The following is a 26,714-nucleotide window of genomic DNA, read 5'->3' as shown; positions in this document are numbered from 1 at the left end:
GTGTGGGGGGGGCAAAATAAATTTATGCACGATAGCGCACGATGGCGCATGCGCGTAGCCGGTTTGGGTTCCGTGTTATCCTCTGCAGCAGAGGTAACTCTGCATCTTCCTTTCCTGTGGCGGTCCTCATGAGAGCCAGTTTCATCATAGCGCTTGATGGTTTTTGCGACTGTACTTGAAGAAACGTTCAAAGTTCTTGAAATGTTCCGCATTGACTGACCTTCATGTCTTAAAGTAACGATGGACTGTCGTTTCTCTTTGCTTAGTTGAGCTTTTACCAAGTAGGGCTATCTTCTGTATACCACCCCTACCTTGTCACAACACAACTGATTGGCTCAAATTAACTTTTAACAAGGCATATGTTCATGTGAATGTTTTTATGTGCCAGTGTCTATGGTAACATTAGTGTATTCATGTGTGGGTACATCATCGTGTGTGCACTGTACAGTATGTCCAGATCTTTGGTACGCCAGACTCAATCAAATGCTCAAAACTAGTAACTGAAAGAAAACAACTGCTACTGGTATTTGAACTGGGTCTGTACGTAGGGCTTTCTATATCTGTGTGTGTTGTGGCTCAATGACTGAGGCCTCTCCCTCCCCTCTCTCATTCCGTTATCTCCCTCCTTGCTCTCCTTCCCTGTTCTCCCTCCTTGTTCTCCCTCCCGGCTCTCCTTCCCTGCTCTCCCTTCCTGCTCTACTTCCCTGCTGTCCCTACATCCTCCCCTCTCCTCCTCCCCTGCTCTCATTCCCTGTTCTCCCTCTCTGTTCTCCCTCCCTGTTCTCCCACCATGTTCTCCTTCCCTACTCTCCCTCCCTGTTCTCCTTCCCTGCTCTCCCTCCCTGTTCTCTCTCCCTGTTCTCCTTCCCTGCTCTCTCTCCCTGTTCTCTCTCCCTGTTCTCCTTCCCTGCTCTCTCTCCCTGCTCTCCAGGCCTATAAGGAGCAGGAGCTGTTGCGCCTGGTCTACTTTGGTGGTGTTGACCCTTCACTGCGTAAGGAGGTGTGGCCCTTCCTCCTGGGCCACTATCAGTTTGGCATGTCTGAGGCTGACAGGAAAGAGGTTAGTGTCACCCTTGCCATCGGAGGTCACCACCAAACCCCTTGATCTCTGACCCCTGACCCTTGCCCTTGCCCTGTGACACTGTGCAGGTGGATGAGCAGGTGCGGGCGTGCTACGAGCAGACCATGAGCGAGTGGCTGGGCTGCGAGGCCATTGTGCGGCAGCGGGAGAAGGAGCAGCATGCTGCGGCACTGGCTAAATGTTCGTCCATCTCAGCCAGTGTGGATAATCCAAGCACTGTGCAGAGGATGATGTACCGTGACTCCAGCGTCAGCAATGAGGTGACACACACACACACGCCCGCCTGCCCATGCGCACACATTTTTAAATATTATTTAAATTTTATTTCACCTTTATTTAACCAGGTAGGCCAGTTGAGAACAATTTCTCATTTACAACTGCGACCTGGCCAAGATAAAGCAAATCAGTGCGACAAAAACAACAACACAGGGTCTGTACATAGTCTTGTGGCACACAGGATACCTGTTGAGAGACCAACATGTTGTCTTGACCAACATGTTAGCTCTCCATCGCCTTAATAATATGAAACTACAAAGCATATTGTGTAATGTTAATTTGAAGCACCAGTAATACACTGCCTTTACGACAGTTACATATCATTACATACAGGCCTACAGAATTACTTGTCCACATTAGTGTTTTGTATGGATAGTGTTGTTCCAGGGTTTTATTGACCTGTTTTCTCCCCTGCTTGTTCTCTGGTACTACTCATGCCAGTCCTCCCAGAGCTGCAGCTCAGACAGACAGAGCCTGGCTCGCTTGCAGAGTGACTCTGACAGCAGTACCCAGGTACCCATTTAGACAGAGATCCTCTTAAATATATAAAATGTTAAATGCATTCCATATGTAATTCTATGCCCCTCTACACATAATTAACAGTAATGAATTATTTATAATTGATGAACAATAAGAATAATAACACACACAGAGCTGAATATACACTCACTTGTATACACAAAGGCTACTTAGTCTCACAGGACTGAAAAGAGAACTATAGAACAATGTCCTGAGCTTACCCATGGTGTACAACTTTATTTTGGTCCACCAGTCACTATTCTAGTGGAAATATGTTGTATTTTGGCTTCAAGTTCAAAATCGAAGATCACCTCCGAAAGCTAAAAATAGTTCCATGACAGTTTTCTTAATATTCATACCAATAACACCTTTCATATTACAACTGTGCGATTCCTATTGTTCCAAAACTATGGAATTACCTTAGTCTTTTACAGTCTTTAGCTTTTTTGAACCAATATTCCTCAACCCCACACTCTTTCTCCTGCTAGTTCTTCACATCCTCCCATCCCTTCCCTTGGATTAGCCTGCTTCCCTTTGGCTTGTTCTTTCAGGTGTTTGAGTCTGTGGAGGAAGTGGAACAGATCGAGACAGAGCCCAAGAGCGAGGAGGCCAAGCCGGTTCCCAAGATCCCCAATGGAGGAGGCCTGCCCAACGTGGCCAGCTCCCCAGACTCGGGGCATCCCTCCTCTCGCAACTTCTCTGTCACCTCGTTCATGTCGGACCACTCTCTGAGCACAGAGGACAGCACTGTGCCTGACACCAACCTCAAAACCACCATCAGTACTCCTCCACAGCTGGCCCCAGCCCAACAGATCCCAGTCAAAGCCCATCAGGAAGAGTTGGAAGCAGATGACCCAAATGTCCAACCCCTGGCCCTGCAGGATGAGAAGGACCTCCAGGCCAAGGACGGGCCAGATAAGGAGGAAAAAGAGAAGGAAGAGAGTGTGACTGAAGTGGCCCAAGATACTGAGGACACCAAGACAGAAGATCCAGAGGTAAAAATGGGAAAAAATCCAGAGACAGCGGAGGACAAGGCAGCAGACCCAGCTGAGCTAGAGAGCCTGAAAATAGAAGAAGAGAAGACTTCCATGACTCTATCTAATGAGAAAGATGAGGTAAGGACCTCTGAAAAGGAAGACAGCAAGTTACCAAAAGCAGAAGTGGATGCTGTAAAAGAAACAGTGGAGTCCAAAACAAGGGAGGCTAAAGAGCCTGATGCAGAAGTGATGAAAATGTTGGATGGAGAGCCAACCATGCAAGTACACACAGAGGAGATGCAGTCACTGGAACCTGGGGAGACAGGAGAAACAAAGGAGAACAAAGGACCAGAACCAGAGTCTGTAGATCCAGAAGAGAATAAGACATCCCAAGCAAACCATAGAGAGCCAAAAGGGGAGAATACATTGATATCAACGGTGACTGCAGAAGCAATGGAAGACACAGCATCAGAACTGGATGATGAAAGAACTTCAGACACAGGGTCTGGAGAAACAAAGAGTGCTGAAACAACGGAAGTAAAGGAAGCCAACGCAACAAATGTAGAAAAGACAGAAACTGAGAAGGAAGTAGAAGCCAATCAGACTTTTAAATCTGAAGAGGTAGTTGAAACAAAGGTGTATATGACAGTGTCACCAGAAGAGGTTGCAGAGGCAAAAGTGGAGGAGATAAAAAAATCTGAGGAAGTGGGAAAAAGAAAGGAGGAGACCATACTATCTGAGGCCAAGCTGCCAGAGTCAAAGAAGAATAAAAGCCCTGTTGCAGAGACCAGGGTGGGAAGAGCAATGGATAGCACCACCAAGCTCGAAGAGGCTCTGGCCACCACAGAATCTGACGAGTCCCCTTCGGCCATTGAGATGGAGGAGATTTCCTCAGCTAAATTCTCCATGGCCCTACCGTGGGACAGGAAGGGCCTGTGTGAAAGCTCCGGGGTCGGGGCTGCTCTCTCTGAGGGCTCAGTTCACCATCTGGAGCTCCGTTTGGAGGAGAAGGAGAAGTGCAAGCCCAGCCCTGAGGGCACAGAGTCCATCATGTCTGAGGAGCCTGAGATGGAGAGCCTCTTCCCTAAATTTGAATTCCTGACCGTGGGAGGAGAGCTGAAAATCTCTCCAGTGCCATCCATCGGAACCACCTACTCTGTAGGCACTTGGCATTTCATTTTTTAGAATAAAAGTTTGGAATAATCGAGATGTATTTAGGTGTTTGGTTATTCTTTAACATTTGTGTGGTGGTTTTGCACCTTTGTTGTAGCAAGAGCTTTTGGACATGTACACGATCAACCTGCATCGCATTGAGAAGGATGTCCAACGGTGTGACAGAAACTACTGGTACTTTACCCCTGCCAACCTGGAGAAACTGCGCAACATCATGTGCAGGTAAAATAAAACAATGCCATTCATGATTCTCTACTCCACTTTTGTAGAAAGGTTTGTAAGTAATCTAGGACTCATTATGTTATGTGTGGAGCGCAATTAATAAATGGAAAATTGGAAGAATGAATGAGTCACACTACACAGTACATGATACTGACTTCTCTTCGCAGCTATATCTGGCAGCACCTGGAGATTGGCTATGTGCAGGGCATGTGTGACCTGCTAGCTCCCCTCCTTGTCATTCTGGATGATGGTGAGTTAATGCTGTGAGTCAAGGCTGTGAGCTGTGTTGTGTTCCTCCCTCACTCTCCTCCTTGGTAGTTGTGATATTGAGTCTGCGATGGCCGCAAAATGTGTCAACCTTCAAGATAATTTTTGCTTCTTAAAACCTTTTCTCAATACAGGGGGTGCTGTTTCCACTTTGGAAAATATCGTCTCCAAATTAAACTGCCTCATACTCAATTCTTGCTCGTACAATATGCATATTATTATTACTATTGGATAGAAAACAATCTCTAGTTTCTAAAACCGTTTGAATTATGTCTGTGGGTGAACCAGAACCCTTTCTACAGCGAAAATCATGACAGGACATGCGAAGGTCAGAAAAATAGTCTCTGTTCTCAGATCAGTTTAAAGCTCTGTGTGTGCCCTATGGATCGAAATGAACTGCACCCGCCTTCCCCTGGATGTCAGTAACCAATGAGAAGTGGAATGGAGTCTCTACGTATTTCTCAGAGTTTATAAAACGCCATGGAGTGACATGTACGTTCTTTTGGACGCTCGTCAAGGCGCAAGAGAGGACATCAGAATGGCATGCTCAAAAGCTCTCGTTATCGGGCTAAGATATCCGTCTGTGATTTAATTCGATATAGGTGTTAGAAACATCATAACGAAGTTATTTTAAACCGATTTATATCAGTTTATGCGAGTATATTGCTATTTTCGGAATTTTCGTAGTATTGCGCTTTGAGGATTTGGACATGTGTGTGCCACGTAGCTATTGTTAGCTGCTAGTTCCGAAGTTGAAGAGGACGTTTTACAACAAAGCAACGATTCTTTTGGACAAAGGACACCTTGCCCAAGATACTGATGGAAGCTCGTCCAAAAGTAAGAGCTATTTATGATTTTATTCCGTATTTATGTGGAAAAATGTAAACGCATTTGTCGGCCATTGTTGCGGCACTAGTCTGGCTGTAACGCACACTGTATGTCTAGTAACGTTAATTTTAAAAATCTAACTCAGCGGTTGCATTAATAACTAATGCATCTTTCATTAGCTGTCCAACCTGTATTTTTTTTGTCAATCTAATCGATAAATAATCGTAAACTTAGGTGCCTTTCCAAGATGGCGCCGGCCAGAATGCATGCCATGTTTTGACAGATTACATTGCATAACCACGATTTGTGATGCTAAATATGCACATTTTCGAACAAACTCTATATGCATTGTGTAATATGATGTTACAGGACTGTCATCTGAAGAATTCTGAGAAGGTTAGTGAAAAAATTAATATATTTTGGTGGTGATAACGTTATCGCTCTTTTTGCCTTGAATCAATGCTGGGGTGATGTTAGCTCATGTGGTATGCTAATATAACGATATATTGTGTTTTCGCTGTAAAACACTTAGAAAATCTGAAATATTGTCTGGATTCACAAGATCTGTGTCTTTCAATTGCTGTACGCTGTGTATTTTTAAGAAATGTTTTATGATGAGTAATTAGGTAATACACGTTGCTCTCTGTAGTTATTCTAGTCGCTTTGGTGAGTTTTGTGATAGTGGCTGCAATGGTAAACTATGATTTATACCTGAAAAATGCAAATTTTTCTAAAAAAACATATGCTATACCATAAATATGTTATCAGACTGTCATCTTATGAAGTTGTTTCTTGGTTAGTGGCTATATATATCTTTATTTAGTCGAATTAGTGATAGCTACTGATGGAGTAAAAAACTGGTGGAGTAAAAAAAGTGGTGTCTTTTGCTAACGTGGTTAGCTAATAGATTTACATATTGTGTCTTCCCTGTAAAACATTTAAAAAATCAGAAATGATGGCTGGATTCACAAGAAGTGTATCTTTCATCTGGTGTCTTGGACTTGTGATTTAATGATATTTAGATGCTAGTATTTACTTGTGACGCTATGCTAGGCTATGCTAGTCAGCTTTTTTACTGTGGGGGGTGCTCCCGGATCCGGGATGAGTACCAAGTAAAAGTTACATTTGATTTGTCTTGATCAGTACTTTTTTAAAGGGGGGCTGAACTCACCTATTCCGCATGTGTTTTTCTGCTGCTCATTAAGAAAAAAAATAGATTTGCATCATGTGGTTCGATGTGGGTGTGTTATGTTCGCTATAATGTACCCTGGCAGTTACTGTTGTTTGTCTCTATTGAGTAACGGTAGCAACATTTCGCCCTCAAAATAGTCAGAATTAATATAAGATAAATCAAGAAATCTGTAATTAATTTAGACGTTTTTGCCAAGGTGGTCTTAGTCGTGCAATTTTACATCTATCTAAGGTGCAGTATTTCTCAAGTTAAAAAAAACTTTATGAAAACTAGTAGTGCACTACAGAAAGTATCGAGTCAGCTGCTACTGCGCTCTGAACTGATTTCTGAGAACATGTCTACAACTTATCATTAGCAAGCTGTCAAATTATCGTAAATAGAGCACAAGCTACACACTGTTTATCAGTGGCTTTAGTTTTTTCCTTAAATAACCATCTGTCTTATGTAACTATACCAAACGTAACATATCATACTAATTTGAGTGTCTTGGATTTACATTTACTATGTTATGTCGAGTCTATGAGAACAGGCTGGGAAGAGACCACTCCTATCAGGATAGAAATGCTTCACCATATGTTGAAAGTGTCACTCAGAATGGCTGTGTATTTATTGGCGTTTACCTTGCCCTCTAAGGGGTTGAGTGGCCTTAAACCAGGAAAATGCACCCCATACCATAACAGAGCTGCCAGATCCCCCATTTACACAAGTGTTTCCTTTATTTTGGCAGTTACCTGTAGCAGGCACATTGAGCAGGCAGGCCACGTTAGATGAATCAGCTTATCAAGTCACTGGCGAGTGACAAAGTGCGTCAGTAATTTTGTTGTTCAACTATTACCGTAGTGTGCGTCCGTCTGGCAGGGTTTTTTATGCTCATGAATGGGTTGACAAGTGGCAGTTGGGATGCAAGTGCACATTGTCTCAATTCTCATTTGCTCACAACAGTGGCAGACTGGAGTGATCACTATCAAACAGATCAGCAAGTTGCCACTTGATAAAGGGCTTTATCGTGCATCGATGTGACACACTGATATGACGCCACCACGTCAGAAAATAATGCTGGGTTCTTGTTACAAGACGGTCATGGAGTAAAGACATGTTGAAGTTTACCTCGAATCCAGTTGATTCAATTCAGTATAATATCCTAACTTAGCACAAGTTGTAAGTATAGGATTGAACAATGGCGACGAGGATAATGTTTGAAAACGATAATTAAATCTGAAAAGTGAGTTAAAGGGTCGACAAGATGGAAAGCACCGTGCCAAAGTTTGACTGCTACAGTGAACCTGCTACGCTGACGTTCTGCTCTTGAGCAAGGTAGTTAACCCCCAACAATAACTGCTCTCTGGGCACCGATTATGTGGATGTCGATTAAGGCAGTCCCCTGCACCTCTCTGATTCAGAGGGGTTGGATTAAATGTGGAAGACACATTTCGGTTGAATGCATTCAGTTGTACAACTGACTAGGCATCCCCCTTTCCATTGTGCCACAAGTGAACACGGCATTCGCGAGACTGACACAGAAAACTGGTGGGACAGTTCAGCAATTTGTTACTCATCTTAGACAAGCAGCTAAGGACTGTGACTTTGCTGGAGATAAGGACAATCAGATTAGAGGTGCCATACTGAGCAAGTGTTATACAGAATATTTGCGGCGAAAGCTATTGGAGGAGGGCCCTAGGCTAACATTAGCACGGTTACTCGAGCCACAATGTGAAAGAACTGAAATGCAAATGTCCACCATGCATGTGAGTACAGATGCGAAGGATGATGAGATCATGTTTACAACAAGGAAGGGAAATATCACAAACGGGACAGAGACAGAATGTAGACGGAAAATACAAATCAGAGAAAGTTTGCTACCTTTGTGGACATGATCATTTTACAAAGGACCCTGCTTATTCATGAATGCGGGCAGACCTGCAAGTAATGTAACGGAAAGGATAGTTTTGCAAAAATGTGCAAGACAAAAAATAACTCGAAACAGATTGTGAAATGTGTTGATTCAGAGGAACAAAACAGAGACTATGCATCTCTGCATGAGAACTGTAACTCAGACAGGATCACGTTCTCAGTGGGAGGGGACAATTTATTAATGTTAATTGATTCTTGGGCCACAACTAACATGGTAGATGAGAGCACATGGGAAAAGCTGAAAGCCACAGAAATCAGGTGTCGTTTATCACTGACTGATAAAAAGCTATATGTATACTCATCAAACGAGCCAATACCAGTGAAAGGAGTTTTCACATGCTAAATAAAGCTAGGCAAGCGCAGCACACAGACTGAGTTCACGTATGTCAAGTGTTATTGAAGTGTTGTGGTTGCAGATTTACCTGACACATCTAAAGCATTTTCGGCCACCAAGTGCTAACAGTCAGTATCTAAATAATATGTGTGAAATGCTTGATAGTGTATGTGATGTAAACAGAGAGGTCTTGTCACGACTTCCACCGAAGTCGTTTCCTCTCCTTATTCGGGCAGTGTTCGGCGGTCGGCGTCACCGGTCTTCTAGCCATCGGCGATCCATTTTTAATTTTCCATTTGTTTTGTCTTGTTTTCCTACACACCTGGTTTCAATTTCCCTCATTTATTGTTGTGTATTTAACCCTCTGTTTCCCCCATGTCTTTGTGTGGAATTGTTTATTGTAAGTGCACATGTTACTGGTGCGCCTCGGGTTTTGTACCCATGTTTGTTTATTTCGTTGTGCCGTTGGTTTTACAATTAAACTGCTCCGGCTATTACCCAGTTCTGCTCTCCTGCGTCTGACTTCCCTGCCACCAGTTACGCACCCCTTACAGAATTACACACCAACCATATGGAGTCAGCAGGAGCAGGTGCCCCTGGTATAGGGGTCGAGGAGCGCGTCCTGGAGCAAGAGGCGATGAGCCACCATCTCAGCACCGCCCTGGACCGCGTTGTCCACACCATGGACCGCTGGGAGAGACAGGGAGTTCCTCCAGCACCTCCCCCAGCACAACAGGGGCCTCCACTACTCACTCCTTCTGCACCCGGTTCCAGTGGGATTCGCCTCCCCCTCCCCGGGGAGTACGGTGGGATGGCTGCCCGCTGCCAGGGATCCTGCTGCAGTTGGATTTATACCTGGCAACCGTCCACCCGGCTCCTTCGGGCCGTGAGAGGGTGTCCGCTCTCATTTCATGCCTCTCGGGGAAAGCCCTGGAGTGGGCCAACGTGGGTGGAAGGAGATGCGGTGCTGGACCACTTTGAGGAGTTCACCCGTTTCCGGGCAGTCTTCGACCACCTGCCCGAGGGCAGAGTGGCGGGTGAACGTCTTTTCCACCTGCAGCAGGGGACGAGGAGCGCACAGGAGTTCGCTTTGGACTTTCGGACCCTGGTCTCCGGAGCGGGATGGAACGACAGGGCCCTGATCGACCCCTATCGCTGCAGTTTACGCGAGGACGTCCGTCGAGAGTTGGCCTGCAGGGACACCACCCTTACCTTCGACCAGCTGGTGGACCTGTCCATTCGGCTGGATAACCTGCTGGCTACCCACGGACGTCCAGATCGGGGTCTGTTGGTTCCATCCCCCAGCACCACCGCTCTGATGCCCATGGAGTTGGGAGGTGCTGCGCTCAGGGAGACCGGAGGAGGTTCCGTCTCGGGCACCATCTGTGGCTGCAGAGGTCACACTGCCGGTCGGTGCCGGCTTGGTTCCTCTGGGGGTCACCATTCTCACCCAGAACCCTCTGAAGGCACCATTCTCACCCAGAACCCTCTATTGCACACATGTTTTTGTTCGTCACTTTTCCTGAGTTTTCCCCACATTCCCAGCATAAGGCGCTCGTCGATTCAGGCGCGGCTGGGAATTTTATTGACAGATCATTTGCCCATAGTTTAGGGATCCCCATTGTTCCTGTGGCTACGCCCTTCCCAGTTCACGCCTTAGATAGTCAACCATTAGGGTCAGGGTTGATTAGGGAGGCCACCGCTCCTCTGGGCATGGTGACGCAGGGGGGTCACACGGAGAGAATCAGTCTATTTCTCATTGACTCTCCTGCGTTTCCCGTGGTGCTAGGCCTACCCTGGTTAGCTTGTCATGACCCCACTGTTTCATGGCTACGGAGGGCTCTCACGGGGTGAACGCGCGAGGGCTCGGGGAGGTGTTTAGAGGTTTCCGTAGGTGCTACTAAGGTGGAAAGTCCAGACCAGGTCTCCACGGTGCGCATTCCCCCCGAATATGCCGATTTGGCTCTCGCCTTCTCCAAAAAGAAGGCGACTCAATTACCACCCCATCGACGGGGGGATTGTGCGATAAATCTCCTGGTAGACGCTGCACTTCCCAGGAGTCACGTGTATCCTCTGTCACAGGCGGAGACGGTGGCTATGGAAACATATGTCTCCAAATCCCTGCGTCAGGGGTACATTCGGTCCTCCACTTCCCCCGCCTCCTCGAGTTTCTTTTTTTGAAGAAGGAGGGAGGTCTGCACCCGTGTATTCACTATCGAGGTCTTAATCAGATAACTGTGAGGTACAGTTACCCGCTACCTCTTATTGCCACTGCGATTGAGTCAATGCACAGGCCGCGCTTCTTCACCAAACTTGGTCTCAGGAGTGCTTACAACCTGGTGCGTATCCGGGAGGGAGACGGGTGGAAGACGGCATTCAGTTTGACCTCACGGCATTATGAGTACCTCGTCATGCCGTACGGGTTGATGAATGCTCCATCAGTCTTCCAAGCCTTTGTAGAAGAGATTTTCAGGGACCTGCACGGGCAGTGTGTAGTGGTGTATATTGATGACATTCTGATATACTCCGCTACACGCGCCGAGCATGTGTCCCTGTTGCGCAAAGTGCTTGGTCGACTGTTGGAGCATGACCTGTACGCCAAGGCTGAGAAATGTCTGTTCTTCCAACAGTTTGTCTCCTTCCTAGGGTGCCGAATTTCCACCTCAGGGGTGGAGATGGAGAGTGACCGCATCTCAGCCGTGCGTAATTGGCCGACTCCCAACACGGTAAAGGAGGTGCAGTGGTTTCTAGGGTTTGCCAATTACTACCGGAGGTTTATCCGGGGTTTTGGTCAGGTAGCGGCTCCCATTACCTCACTGCTGAAGGGGGGACCGGTACGTTTGCGGTGGTTTGTGGTACTCCACCGAAGCTCCACCCCTGTGCCTTCTTCTCGAGGAAGCTCAGCCCGGCGGAGCGAAACTATGACGTGGGGGACCGGGAGCTGTTGGCTGTCGTTAAGGCTTTGAAGGTGTGGAGACATTGGCTTGAGGGGGGCTAAACGCCCTTTTCTCATCTGGACTGACCACCGCAATCTGGAGTACATTCGGTCGGCGAGGAGACTGAACCCTCGCCAGGCAAGGTGGGCCATGTTTTTCACCCGGTTTGTTTTCACCCTTTCCTACAGACCAGGTTCCCAGAACTGTAAGGCAGACGCACTGTCCCGGCTGTATGACACAGAGGAGCGGCCCATGGATCCCACCCCCATACTCCCGACCTCCTGCCTGGTGGCGCCGGTAGTGTAAGAGCTGGACGCGGACATTGAGCAGGCGTTGCGTGCTGAGCCCGCTCCCCTCCAGTGTCCCGCTGGGCGTCTGTACGTTCCGTCTGCTGTCCGTGACCGGCTGATCTATTGGGCCCACACGTCACCCTCCTCTGGTCATCCAGGCATCGGTCGGACGGTGCGCTGTTTGAGTGGGAAGTACTGGTGGCCCACTTTGGCTAAGGACGTGAGGGTGTATGTTTCCTCTTGCTTGGTGTGCGCCCAGTGTAAGGCTCCTAGGCACCTGCCCAGAGGTAAGCTACGCCCCTTACCCGTTCCACAGCGGCCATGGTCACACCTGTCGATCGATTTCCTGACCGATCTTCCCCTATCACCACGATCCTGGATGTTGTGGATCGTTTCTCTAAGTCCTGCCGTCTCCTCCCACTGCCCGGTCTCCCTACGGCCCTACAGACTGCGGAGGCCTTGTTTACACACGTCTTCCGGCACTACGAGGTGCCTGAGGACATAGTGTCTGATCGGGGTCCCCAATTCACTTCGTTCATCGTTCATAGAACGTCTGGGGGTCTCGATCAGCCTTACCTCGGGTTTTCACCCCGAGAGTAATGGGCAGGTGGAGAGAGTAAACCCGGATGTGGGTAGGTTTCTGAGGTCTTATTGCCAGGACCGGCCGGGGGAGTGGGCAGCGTTCGTGCCCTGGGCAGAGATGGCCCAGAACTTGCTCCGCCACTCCTCCACTAACCTCTCCCCCTTCCAGTGCGTACTGGGGTATCAGCCGGTTCTGGCTCCTTGGCATCAGAGTCAGACCGTGGCTCCTGCGGTGGACGACTGGTTCCGGCGCGTGGAGGAAACATGGGACACCGCCCATGTTCACCTTCAGCACGCCATGCTGCGCCAGAAAGCCGGCACAGACCGTCACCGCAGTGAGGCCCCGGTGTTTGCACCAGGGGACCGGGTCTGGCTCTCGACCCGAAACCTGCCCCTCCGCCTGCCCTGCCGGAAGCTGGGTCCGTGGTTTGTGGGGCCATTTAAAGTCCTGAGGAGACTGAACAAGGTGAGTTACAGGTTACAACTTCCCCCAGATTACCGTATTAACCCCTCGTTCCATGTGTCTCTCCTCAGGCCGGTGGTGGCTGGCCCGCTCCAGGAGTCTGAGGTGCGGGAGGTTCCTCCGCCCCCTCTGGACATCGAGGGGACCCCGGCGTACTCCGTTCGATCCATACTGGATTTGAGACGTCGGGCGAGGGGCCTTCAGTACCTCGTGGACTGGGAGGGGTACGGTCCGGAGGAGAGATGCTGGGTTCCGGTGGAGGACGTGTTGGACCCTTCAATGCTGCGGGAGTTCCACCGTCTCCGTCCGGATCGCCCTGCACCTCGCCCTCCGGGTCGTCCCCGAGGCCGGTTTCAAGGGGGGGTACTGTCACGACTTCCACCGAAGTTGTTTCCTCTTCTTCTTCGGGCGGTGTTCGGCGGTCGACGTCACCGGTCTTCTAGCCATCGTCGATCCATTTTTCATTTTCCATTTGTTTTGTCTTGTTTTCCTACACACCTGGTTTCAATTTCCCTCATTTATTGTTGTGTATTTAACCCTCTGTTCCCCCCATGTCTTTGTGTGGAATTGTTTATTGTAAGTGCTTGTGCACATGTTACTGGTGCGCGTCGGGTTTTGTACCCATGTTTGTTTATTTCGTTATGCCGTTGGTTTTACAATTAAACTGCTCCGGCTATTACCTTTTTCTGCTCTCCTGCGTCTGACTTCCCTGCCACCAGTTAAATTCTTATGGCTGCAGTCAAGTTAACGGGATCGATATGACAACAGCCAGTTGAAGTGCAGGGCGCCAAATTCAAAAAACAGAAATCTCATAATTAAAATGCCTCAGACATTCATGTGTCTTATATCATTTTAAAGGTAATCTTGTTGTTTATCCCACCAAAGTGTCCGATTTCAAATAGGCTTTTCAGCGAAAGCACTACAAACGATTATGTTAGGTCACCACAAAACCACAATAACCACAGCCATTTTTTCCAGCTAAAGATAGCTTTCAAAAACCAGAATAGAGATAAAATTAATCACTAACCTTCGATTATTTTCATCAGATGACACTCATAGGACTTCATGTTACACAATACATGCATGTTTTGTTTGATTAAGTTCATATTTATATAAAAAAATCTGAGTTTACATTGAGGCGTTAGATTCACTAGTTGCAAAAACATCAAGTGACTTTGCATAGCCACATCATTTCAACAGAAATACTCAACATAAATATAAATGATAATACAAGTAATACACATAGAATTATAGATATACCTCTCCTTAATGCAACCGCTGTGTCAGATTTCAAAAAAACTTTACGGAAATATAAACCATGCAATAATCTGAGACGGAGCTCAGATGATTAGCCAAATTAGCCACCATGTTGGACTCAACAGAAACCAGAAAATACATGATAAATGTTTCCTTACCTTTGATGAATTCATCAGATTGCAGTCCTAGGAATCCCAGGTCCACAATAAATGCTTGATTTGTTCGTTCATGTCCGTTATTTATGTCAAATTAGCTACTTTCGAATTGTTTACCAAAACCCCTAACCAAAGTCTAAAAGCGCGACCACTATAACGTGACGAAATGTCCAAACGTTCCGTTACAGTCAGTAGAAACATGTCAAACGATGTACTGAATCAATCTTTAGAATGTTGTTAACATACATCTTGAATAACGTTCCAACCGGAGAATTAAATCGACTTCAATTGAGAGAAGGAACGGAGCTCACTCTCACGTGAACGCGCCAGTTCAATGCGTGGGCACCTCATGGCAGTGATTACTCATTCCTGTCTCCTTCGAATCCCCTTCAAATTAGAGTCATCAGACTAAGTTCTATTGACTGTTGACATCTAGTGGAAGCCGTAGGAAGTGAAAACCCATTCATATCTCTCTTTATATTCAATGAGAGCTTGGTTGAAAATATGGCACCTCCAGAAAAAATCCAAACAGGAAGTGGAACTTCTCAGGTTTTTGCCTGCCATATGAGTTCTGTTAATCTCACAGACTTGATTCAAACAGTTTTAGAAACTTTAGAGTGTTTTCTATCCAATACTAATAATAATATGCATATATTAGCAACTGAGACTGAGGAGCTGGCCATTTACAATGGGCACCTTTCATCCAAGCTACTCAATACTGCCCCTTCAGCCATAAGAAGTTAAGCACCCCTTACAGGTCTACTTTTTGGGGACCTAAATATTGACTGTTTTTCATCAAGCTGTCCGTTTAAGAGGAAGCTTCTCACTGTAACCAGTGCCTGTAATCTGGTTCAGGTTATTCATCAACCTACCAGGGTGTTTACAAACACTACAGGAACAAGATCATTCACATGTATTGATGACATTTTTACTAATAGCCGTATCCGTACCCATTGGATGTAATGATTACAATATTGTGGCTATATCCAGGAAAGCTAAAGTTCCAAAAGCTGGGCCTAAAATAGTGTATAAGAGATCATACAAAAGATTTTGCTTTGACTCATGTGGATGATGTTAAAAATATTTGTTGGTCTGATGTGATTAATAAGGAGCATCCAGACGCAGCACATTGATGAATTTATTAAATTGCATCTTCCAATTATTGATAAACATGCACCTGTTAAGAAACTGACTTTTAGAACTGTTAAGGCTCCATGGATTTATGAGGAATTGAAAAACTGTATGGTTGAAAGAGATGGGGCAAAAGGAGTGGCTAATAAGTCTGGCTGCACATCTGACTGGCTGACTTACTGCAAATTGAGAAATTATGTGACTGAACTCAACAACAAAAAAGAAGAAACTGTATTATGAAGCCAAGATTAATGATATAAAAACCTTTGTTAAATTGAAATGATGTGCAGAAAGACAAATTCAACTTCATCTTTCATGGAATCAGATGGTTTATTCATCACCAAACCATTTGATGTTGCCAATTATTTGTATGTTTTCTTCATTGGCAAAGTGGGGAAACTTAGGCAGGAAATGCCAACAACAAATAGTCTGCCATCGTACTCATGTAAAAGAAAGACCAAAATCATGAAAGAAAAGCATTGCAAGTTTGAATTTTGTCAAGTTAGTGTGGGAGAGGTGGAAAAAGTATTGTATTGTTATCGATCAATAATGACAAACCTGACATTGACAACTTAGATGGAAAGCTACTGAGGATGGTAGTTGACTATAGCCACTCCTATCTGTCATATCTTTATCTGAGCCTAGAGGAAAGTCTTTGTCCTCAGGCCTGGAGGAATCCAAAGTCATTCCGCTACACGAGAGTGGTAGAGCAGCCTTTGCTGGTTCTAACAGCAGACCTATAAGCTTGCTGCCAGCTCTTAGCAAACTGTTGGAAAAAATGGTGTTTGACCAAATACAATGCTACTTCTCTGTAAATAAATTAACAAAATACTTTCAGCATGCTTCTAGAGAAGGGCACTCAGCATGTACTGCACTGAAACAAATAACTGATGAATGGTTGAAAGAAATTGATATCAAGAAGATTGTGGGAGCTGTACTGTTAGATTTCAGTGCAGCATTTGATATTATTGACCATAACCTGTTTTTGAGGAAATGCATGTGTTATGGCACGATGCCATATCGTGGATTCAGAGGTATCTATCTAATAGAACGGAGAGGGTTTTCTTTAATGGAAGCTTCTCTAATGTCAAACATGTAATGTGTGGTGTACCACAGGGCAGCTCTCTAGGCCCTCTAATCTTTTCTATTTTTACCAATGACCTGCCACTGGCAGTGTCCATGTATGCTGATGATTCAACCATATATGCATCAGAAACCACAGCTAATGAAGCCTCTGAAACCCTTAACAAAGAGTTGCAGTCTGTTTTGGAATGGGTGGCCAGTAATAAACTGTCCTGAACATCTCTAAAACTAAGAGCATTGTATTTGGTACAAAGGTTCTAGACCTCAGCTGAATCTGGTAATGAATGGTGTGGCTGTGGAACAAGTTGAGGAGACAAAATTACTTGGTGATCCTTAGATTGTAAACTGTCATGGTCAAAACATTCTAGGCGTTACAGTCCTCTGTTAGTGGGCAAGTGGGCATGATCTAAATCAAAACCCACCCTCAAATATCCATTGGATCTAGGAACGTAACAGCTTCCCTAATACCTGTTTTGGAAGATACTGACTTTATGACCAAAATATGCTATTTACACTTTGTAGTCAATTTTAACACTGGAATCAATGTTTCTGACTAATATCGATGCCGTTTTCAACCAAATAAATATTTTTTGGGGGTTCAGCTGCTCTATAACACACACACACAATCACGCTTAGTCAAACAACAGTTTGTCAGTGAGACTCATCTTAGACTATCACTATATCATACAGAGGTATTGAGAAATAAAGAAAGAGTACAATGAATATAATACTATAAAACAGAGGACAGGGGTTCTGTTGAGCTTCAGGTTGGACAACCGAAAGGGTGATAGAAGCGGACCGTTCAACATTTCTGTCTGTCTTTTCTCCCTCTCTCCATCTTTCCTCCCCCCTCTCTCAGAGGCCATGGCCTTTAGCTGTTTCACTGAGCTCATGAAGAGGATGAATCAGAACTTCCCCCACGGCGGGGCCATGGACACTCACTTTGCCAACATGCGCTCTCTCATCCAGGTGAGGCCACAGAGACCCTTTGTAACTTCTATATTTGTATATGTATTGGCATGCATCCAGTTGTTTTCATGAATAGAAGGATACAGTGAATATAACACATTAACTTTATGGTCTCCACTAACCCCCATCCTCTCTTCCCCGACCCATTCCCTCTACTCCCCAACCCATCTCTTGTCCTTCAACTGTCTATCTGGCTTCTCTTTTCTTTCAACTGTCTGCCCTCTCTCCTACTACTCCCTTCCTGCTCCTACCCTTCTGTAGATACTGGATTCGGAGATCTTTGAGCTCATGCACCAAAATGGCGACTACACCCACTTCTACTTCTGCTACCGATGGTTCCTTCTAGACTTAAAGCGTGGTAATAATGACATCCTGCTATGAGGGGACTTATTACTGTAGGGGCAAGACTGAGACTTTAAAATACATTCCAAACAAAAAACAATGATTGCAAAATTAAACAAACCATAGAAAAATAAATTTATTTGAAGAACAGTACAGATGCAAAGTTTGGTAACAGAATGATGGAACAAACAGCACAACCCGTCATTCTGTTTCCAAACTATGCATCTGTACTTTTCTTCAAATAAATGCATTTTTCTATGGTTTGTTTAACTTTGCAATCATTGGTTTTTATTTGGCATACATTTCAAAGTGAAAAATTGGAGTCTCAGCATCCCTCTGTTACCGTGCAATTGCCCGTAGCAAATGGCAATTAAACTTAGGGGATAGCGTGTTTTCATACCATGACCAAATATAAAACGGACATGAAGCAACACAAGTTAACAATTTTTATTTTTTTTAACCTTTATTTAACTAGGCAAGTCAGTTAAGAACAAATTCTTATTTTCAATGACGGCCTAGGAACAGTGGGTTAACTGCCTGTTCAGGTGCAGAACGACAGATTTGTACCTTGTCAGCTCGGGGATTTGAACTGTGCAACCTTTCAGTTACTAGTCCAACGCTCTAACCACTAGGCTACCCTGCCGCCCCGGCAGTTATAATAGTTATAATAAGCGGCTTCCACATCAATGATGCGTCAGGCAGTAAGATCACTCAGGAAAAAGTGGCTTCGGGAGTTGGTAAGGAATAAGAAGATGGGTCACTACTGCGTGAAGGACACGTGAGGGCACGGTGAATATGAATCAATGGCTATCTCATTATCAATCACAGCCTCTAATCTCTCCCATCTAGGTGTTTATACCCCTCATATTCAAACACATTTCTATCTTCATTAAAAACCAAGAGCCGTGAACTCCAATCCCAACCATACTGACTCATGATTCATCCTCATGTACTGTACTTGCATTCTGAATCCCAAAGTCAATTTCATCTAGCCCAATCGGAGGGCAAGGTGAAGCTATTACAATTTGACTTATAGCTTCTCTTATTCTATCAGATTTAGATTTCCCCACCACTCCTACCTTAACTGACTCCTGCATCCCCCTGTACTTCTCTATTCTCAGAGCTGGTGTATGACGATGTGTTTGCGGTATGGGAGACCATCTGGGCAGCGAAGGACACCTCCTCCGGCCACTTTGTCCTCTTCATCGCACTGGCACTAGTGGAGGTCTACCGGGACATCATTCTGGAGAACAACATGGACTTCACCGACATCATAAAGTTTTTCAACGGTAAACTGTCTAACAATGAATCAACAATTCATTCAGTTGTTTGCAGAGCATTGAAGGTATGGAACTTTTCAACCAGCATTTCTGTATAAAAAAATGTCTCCATGCACTTGGAAAAACGATAGGTGTGTGCGTTCTATACCCTTTTAATGGTAAACTGTCTGCCACCTTGCAGCAGCTAATATGAAATACTCGACTGGGGCACAAACTCTAGATTTACAGATTAAGTGTCAATGTGGAGCATTGCATTTCAATTGCCTAAAGAAAGATAAACCTAAAATGCATTTTTATTCATGTCCAACTTTGTCAAAAGCTGAAGGGGGAATAGTAACCTTGAATGGGTACCTGTGCTGAGAAAATAAATGGTTTAATGAATAATGCACGCAATTGACCCTTCGCTAAGCGTCGCCCCCTTGGTTACTGTGGCAACCTCAGACAATATTTTCCCTGGACGCCCAACCATTTAAGCCAATGGGGAAAGCCCCTCACAATGATCTCAAACTGTGTTTACAAAATTAAATTAAACACAGACTACCCCATCCTAATCAGTAGACTCTCGGTCTGTTGTGGTGAACTGACATTACAATTGCTTCACGTGACCCTGGTAAAATGAAGTTTGTAGTGTAGCTAGCCACTGGATGGCTCTGATTATGAACTGTCACCATGCAGTGAAAGGTCATACTCCACCTCTGAGAATATAGAGTTACAGGGGAATGCAGGGCTTACCCACATATACATAAAATAAATATGGTGGTATAGCCTTGTGCATTGATGCTGGCAGTGGTTCAGCTGGTATGACATTTTCATCTTCTCTCGACTCCTTTCAGAAATGGCTGAGCATCACAACATCAAGCAGATCCTGACTCTGGCCCGGGACCTGGTGTGCAAGGTGCAGACTCTCATTGAGAACAAGTGATCTCCAGGAGCCATCCACTTCTCTTCCTTTATCCTCTTCCAGTTTCCGCTTAGTCTGTCTCAAGGCATCCCAGTCTGAACAGCTGCAACAGAATAGATAGATCAGGGTTGTGTTTATTAGGCACCAAACTGAAGAAATGGGACTGAAACAGGCAGGGACTACTTAGACTTGTCCTATAAGAAACGATCATTTTCATTTTCCTTCGCCAAATGTTTTTAAATGTGTTCCATTGAGTGCCCTGATGAACATGACCCAGATGCACTCAGATTAGGGGTCACCTCACAAACTATTCTACACCACAGCCTTCTTCACAGGGTCACCACCATTGTTCACTATCTTCTCATCTATGGTGGCAGGTAACCTAGCGGTTAGAAGTTGACTAGGTGAAAAATCTGTCGATGTGCCCTTGAACAAGGCACTTATCCCTAATTGCTCCTGTAAGTAACTCTGGATAAGAGCATCTGCTGAATTACTAAAATATCAAATATATGTGAAACCAGCCAGGGTATACCATGTAATGCTATACCAGTACTTTGTCATTTCAGGTTTCGTCATGGAACACCATGGGAATGATGACTTTTACCTCCAGTTATTCTGTCAGTGAAACAGTTTGGTTGACTTTTTATTAAACTGTGACACATATTTAGTCATAGGATTTGTATGCGGTATGCCTTGTAGACCTACTGTTGATTGAAGTGAGGTTAGTATATACATACACAGAGCTGGTTTCATAGACCTAGATACAAATATTTTACTCAAGAACTGAATATCAGTTAAACATAAATATGGACTATAGATAGTCCTAGAATATTTTAAGATGTGAAAGTTACCAAGTGCCATTCAGTACAGGAGTAGGCTTAACCTGGTCCAGTGAAACGTCCAAATGTTGGAGTTAAAACTCATATTAACAGACTCCGTCTGGAGCATTAGTTTACCTGAGTAAATTACAGGTAGGGTACCAACCTACCTGATGTGCCAAAGGCCAGTGCAAGGAGCAAATTAGATCAGCTTAAATGTTATACTGTGTTGAATAAGTAGACTACCTTGCAAGTAACCCTGTCCCAAGTAAGTTGTTACTGAATGTAGTTTGGTAGGTACTGTAGGTGTTACCTTACAATCTATTTTGGAATTCCTTTAAACCAAAATTAAGTTAGATAATTAATTGGTTCCCTTAAAGCGGCAATCAGCAGAAACAATAATAAAGTATACCCACTCCCCCCCACCAAACCCGTTTCGCTAAAAAGCTGAGGGATAGGGCTGGAGAAATGTAATCACTCTCAAATTGATAGACAGAGCTATGGATGGAAGTACTGACCATCCATGATATCTACATTCTAGTTTTAACCATGTTTTGAGGCCATATAGTGTTTGTTTATATTTACTGGGTTCTGATGGGCTATGACAGTTAAACTAAGCTCATGAGGCTTTTATAAGTTATATTTTTCGAAAATAAATGGGTGCATATCATTAATTTATACGTTTAAAAAAAATGGATGTAGCAACCTCATATTGCCCTTAAGAAGGGTAGAATGGTTCATTTTTACATAAAGACACGAAAAGCCAAGACACATATGTTTTCTTTGCCCTGTGGTTTAATTAGATGTGAAATAGGAAATCATTTTATGGATTTCTTAATTCAGGAAATAAGAACATCAGTTTTTCCTCTTCCTTTCATCTCAGACTAAATCACCTGTTTCTATGTCATCTGTATTTGCTAAACTCCCATTGTAGTCAGGTCCTAACAGAGACATGCCACTGTTCTGTATACCCTGTAAATCTGTGTGTATGGTCATGACGTGTGGCACTGCACACTGTTAGGAGTCATGAATCTGTTGAAACCATGTCGGCAATTTAGTAATGGGCAGTGTTTTGATTATTTCCCATATTCTGCCTTGTTTGTCTATTCTATATTATGTCTGTATACCGTTGTGTGTGAATTGTACTGTAAGGAGAACTAAACAAAAGAGGCCAATCTAATCCTAGTCAAAACTTATATTTATGACTAAGAAAAACTTGTGTGATTGTACATGTGACTTATAGTTGTCTGGGCAGAAATGGATACAAAAAGCAACAAAAAGCTATTTAACTGTGCTCTGATTTCTTATTCCATTATTTATATATTCCAGTCAGCCACTGTGTATTATGTACATTGTGTGGCTTTCTCAGTACCTTGTATAGTCTTATGGCATTTTATGTTCATCTGTTTTTTTAATCAAATTCATGTTTTTTTGTTGTTGTTTTGGAGAAGTGCTTGGCCTGGCCACCAAAATAAATGGGTATTTGCAGAGATGAGGAGAACTAAGAATAGAGTCCAAAGAATGTCAAATTCACTCTTGCTTTAAAAGTTGGAATATGACGATGAATACCATATAACATAGCCCACCCATTGTGCTCTGTAACAATGTTTGCCAATTCAACAGTTGGGTGGATGCTGAGATCTCTGGCCAGTAGGATTAAGATAATATCGATATGAATTCATCTAAAAACAGGTGAAGTATTAGAGGTGTATTACTTTATCTTGATGTAGCCTCGCTGTTGAGATTTATGCAAGGGATTGTGTGCTTTCATTCCCTTAAATGAATGCAAATCGTAAATGATTATATCTCTTGAATCCCCATTCCTGTTTTTCATTGCCTAGGTAGAACATCACTTCAGTTTTACCAGTGTTGTTTCATGAATGTGTTATGCCTTGAGTGTTGGTGGTTGTCTGTGAATGCAAAGTGCTTTATGTTACACCAGAATAAGAATTATTCTGGTGTAACGAATTGTATTATCTTGTAACATGTATTTACTTGCTAACATATTTATTTATTCATTAAGTTTCTGCTTTTGTATGTAAAGCTAATATACTTGATATTTTGTGGTCGGTAATAAACAAAATATATTGGAAAAAAAAATCAAAAAATAAATGAATAACAAAATGATATATATACATACAGTATATATATATATATATATATATATATATATATATATATATATATATATATATATATATATATATATATATATATATATATATATATATATATATATATATATATATATATATATATATATATATATATATATATATATATATATATATATATATATATATATATATATATATATATATATATATATATATATATATATATATATATATATATACATACACACACACACACACACACACACACATACATATACAGTTGAAGTCGGAAGTTCACATACATTAAAACTAGTTTTTCAACCACTCTACAAATTTCTTGTTAACAAACTATAGTTTTGGCAAGTCGGTTAGGACATCTACTTTGAGCATGACACAAGTAATTTTTCCAACAATTGTTTACAGACAGATTATTTCACTGTATCACAATTCCAGTGTGTCAGAAGTTTACATACACTATTTGACTGTGCCTTTAAACAGCTTGGAAAATTTCAGAAAATGATGTCATGGCTTTAGAAACTTCTGATAGGCTAATTGACATCATTTGAATCAATTGAAGGTGTACTTGTGGATGTATTTCAAGGCCTACCTTCAAACTCAGTACCTCTTTGCTTGACATCATTGGAAAATCAAAAGGAATTAGCCAAGACCTCAGAAAAAAATGGTAGACCTCCACAAGCCTGGTTCATCCTTGGGAGCAATTTCCAAACACCTGAAGGAACCACGTTCATCTGTACAAACAATAGTACGCAAGTATAAACACCATGGGACCACGCAGCCGTCATACCGCTCAGGAAGGAGACGCGTTCTGTGTCCTAAAGATAAACGTACTTTGGTGAAGTGCAAATCAATCCCAGACCAACAGCAAAGGACCTTGTGAAGATGCTGGAGGAAACAGGTACAAAAGTATCTATATCCACAGTAAAACAAGTCCTATATCGACATAACCTGAAGGCCGCTCAGCAAGGAAGAAGCCACTGCTCCAAAACTGCCATAAAAAAGCCAGACTACGGTTTGCAACTGCACATGGGGACAAAGATCATACTTTTTGGAGAAATGTCCTCTGGTCTGATGACACAAAAATAGAATTGTTTGGCCATAATGACCATCTTTATGTTTGGATGAAAAATGGGGAGTCTTGCAAGCCGAAGAACACCATCCCAACCGTGAAGCACAGGGGTGGCAGCATCATGTTGTGGGGGTTCTTTGCTGCAGGAGGGACTGGTGCACTTCACAAAATAGATGGCACCATGAGGAAGGAAAATTATGTAGATATATTGAAGCAACATCTCAAGACATTAGTCAGGAAGTTAAAGCTTGGTCGCAAATGGGTCTTCCAAATAGACAATGACCCCAAGCATACTTCCAAAGTTTTGGCAAAATGGCTTAAGGACAACAAAGTCAAGGTATTGGGAGTGGCCATCACAAAGCCCTGACCTCAACCCCATAGAAAATTTGTGGGCATAACTGAAAATGCATGCGCGAGCAAGGAGGCCTACAAACCTGACTCAGTTACACCAGCTCTGTCAGGAGGAATGGGCCAAAATTCACCCAACTTATTCTGGGAAGCTTGTGGAAGGTTACCCGAAACATTTGACCCAAGTTAAACAATTTAAAAGCAATGCTACCACATAGTAATTGAGTGTATGTAAACTTCTGACCCACTGGGGATGTGATGAAAGAAATAAAAGCTGAAATAAATCACTCTTCTATTATTCTGATATTTCACATTCTTAAAATAAAGTGGTGATCCTAACTGACCTAAGACAGGGAATTTTTACTAGGATTAAATGTCAGGAATTGTGAAAAACTGAGTTTAAATGTATTTGGCTAAGGTGTATGCAAACTTCCAACTTCAACTGTATATTAAAGTATATACAGTGGGGAGAAGAAGTATTTGATACACTGCTGATTTTGCAGGTTTTCCTACTTACAAAGCATGTAGAGGTCTGTAATTTTTATCATAGGTACACTTCAACTGTGAGAGACTGAATCTAAAACAAAAATCCAGAAAATCACATTGTATGATTTTTAAGTAATTAATTTGCATTTTATTGCATGACATAAGTATTTGATCACCTACCAACCAGTAAGAATTCCGGCTCTCACAGACCTGTTCGTTTTTCTTTAAGAAGCCCTCCTGTTCTCCACTCATTACCTGTATTAACTGCACCTGTTTGAACTCGTTACCTGTATAAAAGACACCTGTCCACACACTCAATCAAACAGACTCCAACCTCTCCAAAATGGCCAAGACATGAGAGCTGTGTAAGGATATCAGGGATAAAATTGTAGACCTGCACAAGGCTGGGATGGGCTACAGGACAATAGGCAAGCAGCTTGGTGAGAAGGCAACAACTGTTGGCGCAATTATTAGAAAATGGAAGAAGTTCAAGATGACGGTCAATCACCCTCGGTCTGGGGCTCCATGCAAGATCTCACCTCGTGGGGCATCAATGATCATGAGGAAGGTGAGGGATCAGCCCATAACTACACGGCAGGACCTGGTCAATGACCTGAAGAGAGCTAGGACCACAGTCTCAAAGAAAACCATTAGTAACACACTACGCCATCATGGATTAAAATCCTGCAGCGCACGCAAGGTCCCCCTGCTCAAGCCAGCGCATGTCCAGGCCCGTCTGTAGTTTGCCAATGACCATCTGGATGATCCAGAGGAGGAATGGGAGAAGGTCATGTGGTCTGATGAGACAAAAATAGAGCTTTTTGGTCTAAACTCCACTCGCCGTGTTTGGAGGAAGAAGGATGAGTACAACCCCAAGAATACCATCCCAACCGTGAAGCATGGAGGTGGAAACATCATTCTTTGGGGATGCTTTTCTGCAAAGGGGACAGGACGACTGCACCGTATTGAGGGGAGGATGGGTGGGGCCATGTATCGCGAGATCTTGGCCAACAACCTCCTTCCCTCAGTAAGAGCATTGAAGATAGGTCGTGGCTGGGTCTTCCAGCATGACAATGACCCGAAACACACAGCCAGGGCAACTAAGGAGTGGCTCCGTAAGAAGCATCTCAAGGTCCTGGAGTGGCCTAGCCAGTCTCCAGACCTGAACCCAATAGAAAATCTTTGGAGGGAGCTGAAAGTCCGTATTGCCCAGCGACAGCCCCAAAACCTGAAGGATCTGGAGAAGGTCTGTATGGAGGAGTGGGCCAAAATCCCTGCTGCAGTGTGTGCAAACCTGGTCAAGAACTACAGGAAACGTATGATCTCTGTAATTGCAAACAAAGGTTTCTGTACCAAATATTAAGTTCTGCTTTTCTGATGTATCAAATACTTATGTCATGCAATAAAATGCAAATTAATTACTTAAAAATCATACAATGTGATTTTCTGGATTTTTGTTTTAGATTCCGTCTCTCACAGTTGAAGTGTACCTATGATACAGACCTCTACATGCTTTGTAAGTAGGAAAACCTGCAAAATCAGCAGTGTATCAAATACTTCTTCTCCCCACTGTATATATATTAAATGGTATATGTATTTTTCCAATTGCCTTTCTAATGTAGCTTTATTTCTGCATCTCATCTTGAGAACTACATTACACAGGCATGAATTACGGCTCCAACAAGAATG

At 43.6% G+C, this 26,714-nt stretch overlaps 1 protein-coding gene across 3 annotated transcripts in view; it reads left to right on the top strand.

Annotated features, from left to right (window-relative positions):
• The window catches only part of sgsm1a (small G protein signaling modulator 1a), a 73,910-nt gene extending 50,799 nt beyond the window's left edge, over positions 1 to 23,111 (top strand). For 2 of the 3 annotated variants that reach the window (XM_071403921.1, XM_071403922.1), the window contains exons 16-25: positions 932 to 1,060; positions 1,150 to 1,341; positions 1,799 to 1,870; positions 2,428 to 4,011; positions 4,124 to 4,248; positions 4,416 to 4,498; positions 17,537 to 17,646; positions 17,908 to 18,004; positions 19,110 to 19,277; positions 20,102 to 23,111. In XM_071403921.1, the coding sequence (XP_071260022.1) occupies positions 932 to 1,060; positions 1,150 to 1,341; positions 1,799 to 1,870; positions 2,428 to 4,011; positions 4,124 to 4,248; positions 4,416 to 4,498; positions 17,537 to 17,646; positions 17,908 to 18,004; positions 19,110 to 19,277; positions 20,102 to 20,190 (2,649 nt within the window). In that variant the 3' untranslated portion in view covers positions 20,191 to 23,111. The remainder of the gene's footprint in view (positions 1 to 931; positions 1,061 to 1,149; positions 1,342 to 1,798; positions 1,871 to 2,427; positions 4,012 to 4,123; positions 4,249 to 4,415; positions 4,499 to 17,536; positions 17,647 to 17,907; positions 18,005 to 19,109; positions 19,278 to 20,101) is intronic. The other variant, XM_071403923.1, reaches the window with a different exon arrangement.
• Positions 23,112 to 26,714: the final 3,603 nt, after the last annotated feature.

This window comes from Salvelinus alpinus, chromosome 5 (assembly GCF_045679555.1).
Source record: "Salvelinus alpinus chromosome 5, SLU_Salpinus.1, whole genome shotgun sequence".
Classification (NCBI taxonomy): Eukaryota; Metazoa; Chordata; class Actinopteri; order Salmoniformes; family Salmonidae; genus Salvelinus; species Salvelinus alpinus.
Note: the sequence above shows the minus strand (reverse complement) of the source record. Positions and strands in the feature narration are given on the sequence as shown.